The 5,873-nt window shown below is 39.4% G+C and overlaps 1 protein-coding gene across 2 annotated transcripts in view; it reads left to right on the top strand.

Moving 5' to 3' along the window:
• The first annotated feature begins 3,917 nt into the window (after positions 1-3,917).
• The window catches only part of pcgf1 (polycomb group ring finger 1), an 8,547-nt gene continuing 6,591 nt past the window's right edge, over positions 3,918-5,873 (top strand). Inside the window, exons 1-4 of one of the 2 annotated variants that reach the window (XM_034133763.1) lie at positions 3,918-4,030; positions 5,069-5,174; positions 5,298-5,450; positions 5,715-5,786. In XM_034133763.1, coding sequence (XP_033989654.1) covers positions 3,944-4,030; positions 5,069-5,174; positions 5,298-5,450; positions 5,715-5,786 — 418 coding nt within the window. In that variant the 5' untranslated portion in view covers positions 3,918-3,943. The remainder of the gene's footprint in view (positions 4,031-5,068; positions 5,175-5,297; positions 5,451-5,714; positions 5,787-5,873) is intronic. The other variant, XM_034133764.1, reaches the window with a different exon arrangement.

Genomic DNA, 5,873 nt, shown 5'->3' with positions numbered 1-5,873 from the left:
TCTCGTCATTAGCTTGCCACTTGGCGGCCAATTGCTGGAGCAAAAGACACAAAAGCTGCAGTCCATCCCTGCATGCTCTGATTGCTCTAAAAGAGAGGGAGAGAGAGAGAGTGATGGGGGCCTCCTTTTGGCATGGCGGACCGTGGATTCGAGTAGCAGGGTGGTTGTGTGGTTGTTTTGGCACAGGATGTCCAGGACAAAGGTAAATGGGGTCTCTATCAGCTCAGTGAGTTTTCAGTTGATTCAGACCCTCATGGTTTCAAGGAGTTTCCTCATGCGTGATTTCATTGCGCGGGGTAAAAGCTTACATCCATCCCATGTACAGACAGAGAGGAGAACTTTGTAATAAGTCCTCGCTTTTGTATATCTGTCATTTCTCATTGAAAAGTAATCTTCAAATTCTTCATAATTGCACCCTCTTTGTAGTCCTGGCAGGTGTTTGATCCATCAGATAAATGAGTCATTCCCAATAAAAGTGAAGGACGGGAGACTCTTCAAGCAAATAGGCCTTCTATTGTCCGTGATTTTGACATGAATCAATGACAACAAATGAAAGGCTTGGATCCGTCTTGATCCTCTCCCTTCTCGTTGGCTCTTTTGCCTCTGCCTTCACTCTCTCCCGACTGTTGGATTTTACCACGCTGTGATCCTCCTGCGCCTCCAGGCCCTCAGGTTATTTGGATATTGCGTGGAGTCAAAGCCCTGTCAATCAGATAAGCAGTGACCTCGCGGGCCCAGCAGATAAGACGTTACATGGCAAGAGGAAATGGCAGACAGCAGGGGACACAAGGCCTGACTATGAAGGCTCGGTGAAGCGAGACTGATCACAACGGCTCTTCAAACTGGAAAAGGCTGCCAAGAGTGAAAATAGATTGCTTGTGCCTTTTATTTTTTTCCCAATTTAGATTGACTGAATCTGATTCTCACTTCATTGGCAAGTGCTTGTCCTTTCATCTTAACAAAGAAAAAAATCCAAGGTGTAACATGTTCTCTTTCTCTAAATAATGAATGGTAATGGGAAGACTTTAAGGAATGAAAGAAGCTTTGTTAAACCTGCACACACACTTGGAAAGCTAACGTTATAAGGCAGTGGATGAAGTTCTTCTTCTCTGCATCCATTTTGAGTCTTAATTACCACTGATAGACATAAACAAAGCATTCATGCCATATTTAACTGTCACAATAAAAGGGTTGCACATAGCCGTTTGCGCTGCTACAGCCTCACTGAGGTAGTTGGAATTAGACAAACTTGCCAGTCATTCTGTTACACTGGGAAATTACAAAAGGATGAATGAAGGGCGAGTCTTTGTTTGGGACGGCAGCTTTTGGGTGGTCCACAGGTTGGAAGCCCTCTGGGAGGGATCAAGGAGACCTCCACATATAATACCAATATGTCGACCTGTTGAAACAGGGTATAGGCGCTAACTCAGCCTCAACCAGTAATACATTTTCTTCCCCATTTGAACATTTTTCCACAAGGCTTTACTTTGCATTTTACCATGTTTAAATAATTGTAAGTGCATGTGTGGAAAAATAAACTACTTTAAACCCATGTCTGTGTAAAAACCTTGGATTAATTATATGAATAAACCCATAAGACTTCTCACCACTGCAAAAGCCTGAATACATACCAAAATTACAGCACAACACAATGCATACTGTTGATTTAAATAATGCTAACCCAACAGTATAAGCCATGTGATTATGTAAGTAAATGTTTGTGGAGCCCACACACTCTTTCATTTGAAAACACTACTTCATAATCACACATATTTAAACACGGGTCTGGGAGCTGCCCAGGACAACCACAGGCCTCTGCTGCTGCCTCAGAGCCAACGGTGCAGTTCTTTTCTCAAGAGCCCCTCCATGGTTGTTGTTCGGGGAGGGGAGAGGAGGACTCATTCAACCCCCAAACAGTGAGGGGGAGGGGGGGGGGGGGGGGGGGGTCAAACACTTCAGTCACAGGCTCTCCTTTAAGTGAAAGAGTTACCGCTCAAAGGTTAGATATGTAAAGCCAATTAAACTCAGTTTAGCTTTTCTGTTTTTTTTATGAAACATCTATTTTCAACCTCACTTATCTTATATAAATGTTAATATTGTGACTGTAATAAGTGCTTTTTAAGAAAGTCAAACTCTTTTTAACATTTAACCAAGAACGGCAACCTCCATTGTTAATTTTTTTTTAAACAAGTTTATCCCGTTTTAATAACCCTAACTTGTAGATATTATACTCAAACTCTACCCCATTGCATTTTTTTTACTTGCACACTTTTGGAATGTATTTATATGTGGCCTATGTGTATACCTTTATCTGCAAAGCCTTTTAGTTATACCATGCTGCTGGAACAAAACAGCTTTACATTTTGATGTCAATAAAGTACATCTTATCTAATCTAATCTGAACCACTTTGCACCTTCATTTTATTGTACATTCTCAACATTTGCCGAGTGTTATTCTGTGGTTTTGAGGTTGTTTTGCTTTTGATTGATCTATTTATAACAGATATTGGATATAGTATCTCGATAAGATCCATATCAAGGTATCTCATATAATGTATCAGATCTAATGGGATTGCGTGCAGTGCCGAGAGCAGCCCACCCTCCATGATGCCAGAGTACTGTAGGTCTCAGGATGTCAGAGGTTTAGGTAACAAGACCCACCATGTTCTCTGTGTTGCTGAGGATTGTGTTGAAATGGTGTTTTCCCACATCTTCAGGTCTGGTATCTTCACACTCTTTTCCCCATGTTATGTGGTTTGAGTACCTTCAATGGGACAACAACATCAATTCAAACTGGGCAAGTGCCATGGACATCTGTGCATTTTATCATCTGGCTTCTAACATGCCAATACAGCCTACTGTATACACATTTACAGCTTACTTGATCCCATTATAAGTGGTTCCAACATAAGTGGATCTGCATGGGTTGTAAAACAAGGACTAAAATACAATGGCAAAGTCCATATTGGTTTTAGACATGAAGGTTGTGTGTGCATATATGTCTAAAGACAACTTAAAGGCCTGGCACCCAGATAAAGAAGGACATTCAGGCATTTTAATGACATCTCCAAACAACTAAATTAGACTCCTGAGTGCAGGAGTCACTGAATAACATTGCTTTACTTAATAACACATGAACTTCCTCAGATGTCAAAGGCTGCAACCAACTGATTGAAGTGTGTGCCTGCAGTGCCCTCTATTGCCAAGAGAAGAGACTAACAACTCAAGTGTGTGTTCACAGAGCTAATCCTAGAGTGGCCTTGCATCTATCTGGAGAATGATTTGTTGGATAAGGTTTGATCAACGAAAGAACTTGCCTTGATAATTGAATCTACATTTAAGGAATTGTTAACCTCTTAAAACCTAAATCTATTTATTATTAAATTAAGAGAAGTGAGGTGGTTTTAATGTTTTGGTAGGATTGTTTCTCTAAAACACATTGGGAGACTCATAAGAACACCCCTGAGTTCAGCTCAAAATAAAAGGCACAAGAAACAATTATAGTTTGGGGAACACATGATCTCATTTGTTTTTAAACCATACAGCAAAGCTTCAGGATAATATATTATTAAAATACCTTTAATAGGTTAAGTTAGGGTTGGCTTGAATACAAAAAACGAGTGTTTTATTAAGTAAAGTCAGTTTAATATGTACATAATGTATAATTTATTTTTGTATAATTTTTTATTTGGGTAAGGGTACTTTTTATTCATCTATTTATATGTGTATATGTATTTGTATTGTATAGTTTCGTGGCCCTTTAATTATGATTTTATTTTTTTTATATTTTACCTGCCCATTTATTTATAAAGTTACTTTGTATTCATAAATTTATATTGGTTTTATATCATTATTTATTTAATTGTTTAAATGTTACCCGCCTCCTTCAGTTTGCTCAAAAGACCACGTCCGGTTTACCCGGAAGTAAGCATAATTCCCAAAGATGGCGGAGCAAGGACCGATGGCCATAGCGATGCGGCTACGAAATCAGCTTCAGTCCGTCTACAAATTGGACCCGCTGAGAAACGAGGTGAGTGGGCATGTTTTTCGACCTCCTCCGCACTGGGGCAGAACCGTACGGGCGGGCAAACTGCAGAAGGGGCCGGAAAAACACACGTTTTCGCGGGAGATGGTTGTCGTCTCCGCAGCGCTGATGGAGAGAGTCGTGTTTGAGCATGCGTGGACGGAGACTGTACACCCGTGTTGTTCCGCCTGAACAGTGGAGCAGCATCATGAGGATGATGGAGTCAATGTTATCACACTCATTTAAGGATACACAGGGCTGTTTTTATTTTCTTAATTTGGGAGTTTACTTGTAGTTTAAGCGATATGTGTGTGAACTGGGACGTTAACGGTTGTTTGTTTTTGAACTGCCGTTGGTTTGTGTTTAACGGAAACACACCGCGTTGTTATTACATTTCAGTTGGCTGACGTTTTTATCCAAAGCGACTTACAATAAAAAAAAACTTAAAGATCCAAACTACCAACAACAAGGAAAGTGCAGATGTATTCACTTCAAGCCAATCCTGCCATTAAGTACTGGTGAATTAGTAACAAGGTCTAAATTAACTTTTAAGTGCTTTTTAGTTATAACAGGTTGATTTTTTTCTTTATCGTTTAATGTTTTGTTTAAACTCGTGTCGTTCGTCTCAACGCGACTCATTAGTACAAACAAACAAATGTAAACCCACTTTCTGTCAAAATCACTCTATTTACAATTAAGCTTGTTCTGATTTGTGTAAGTATTAGCTTTCCTGGTTAAAACATTTCTGATTTATTATCGTTTTTTCCCTTCGTAGTTACATATGGTGGTCAAAGGTCATTGTGTTCCGGCTTTTCCGGGATCAACTTTTGACAGGTGCATGACTAACCCAATGTTGGGTCATTAGTGCTGATTATGATAACGAAAACCACTAATATGTGGTGTGAATCATTGGTGTGGTTTCATGCTCATTATCTTACTTTCGGGTGAGCCGTTTGCTTGTTTTAAAGCTTGGCTGTGCAAAGAATTTGTGCTCCATTTAAACGTTAAGTTTATTTTTTAACACTGGTTTGTTTTTCTTGACAGGAGGAGGTTAAGTTGAAACTCAAGGACCTGAACGAACACATTGTCTGCTACCTGTGTGCGGGTTACTTCATCGATGCCACAACAATTACAGAATGTTTGCACACATGTGAGTTTAAACAAAACTGGACCAAATAATTCACGTTATTTAAATAAAGTATTGGCTGAAGTCTAGTTGGCTGAAGCCATCGGAATGATAATTAAATGTCTTTCCTTTCTCTCTGCTCTACAGTCTGCAAAAGTTGTATTGTAAAATACCTGCAAACGAGCAAGTACTGTCCAATGTGCAACATCAAAATCCATGAAACGCAGCCTTTACTCAACCTCAAACTGGACCGAGTGATGCAGGACATCGTCTACAAACTGGTGCCGGGACTACAAGAAAGTACGTACAACAATACTGCTGCCTTAACCAATGTACAAACACGTGACCTATATTATACATTCCTATGGGGTTCATTAGTTAGAGTTTGGCACTGAAATCTTAGATAACACTTTAGGAAATGTTATACTGGACTTAAATTACGTTTTAGACTAGTTAATTGTTGACGTTGGTAAGTATTGTAAACAACACATGTTTTTAACATTTGAAAAGTGTTGTCACTATATCTGTCATGTTTTTCTAACATCCATGTTTCTGTTTGAACAGGTGAAGACAAAAGAATAAAGGAGTTTTATCAGTCACGGGGGTTAGAGAGAGTCATACAACCATCTGGAGACGGTGAGTTTACAAATTAGTTGTTATTTCTCAGTCTGTGATTAAATTGGTTTGTACTTGTATTTATGACTCAGCCACATCAGTGTGTTT

This window comes from Trematomus bernacchii, unplaced genomic scaffold (assembly GCF_902827165.1).
Source record: "Trematomus bernacchii unplaced genomic scaffold, fTreBer1.1, whole genome shotgun sequence".
Classification (NCBI taxonomy): domain Eukaryota; kingdom Metazoa; phylum Chordata; class Actinopteri; order Perciformes; family Nototheniidae; genus Trematomus; species Trematomus bernacchii.
This window is presented reverse-complemented; position numbering and strand designations above follow the sequence as displayed.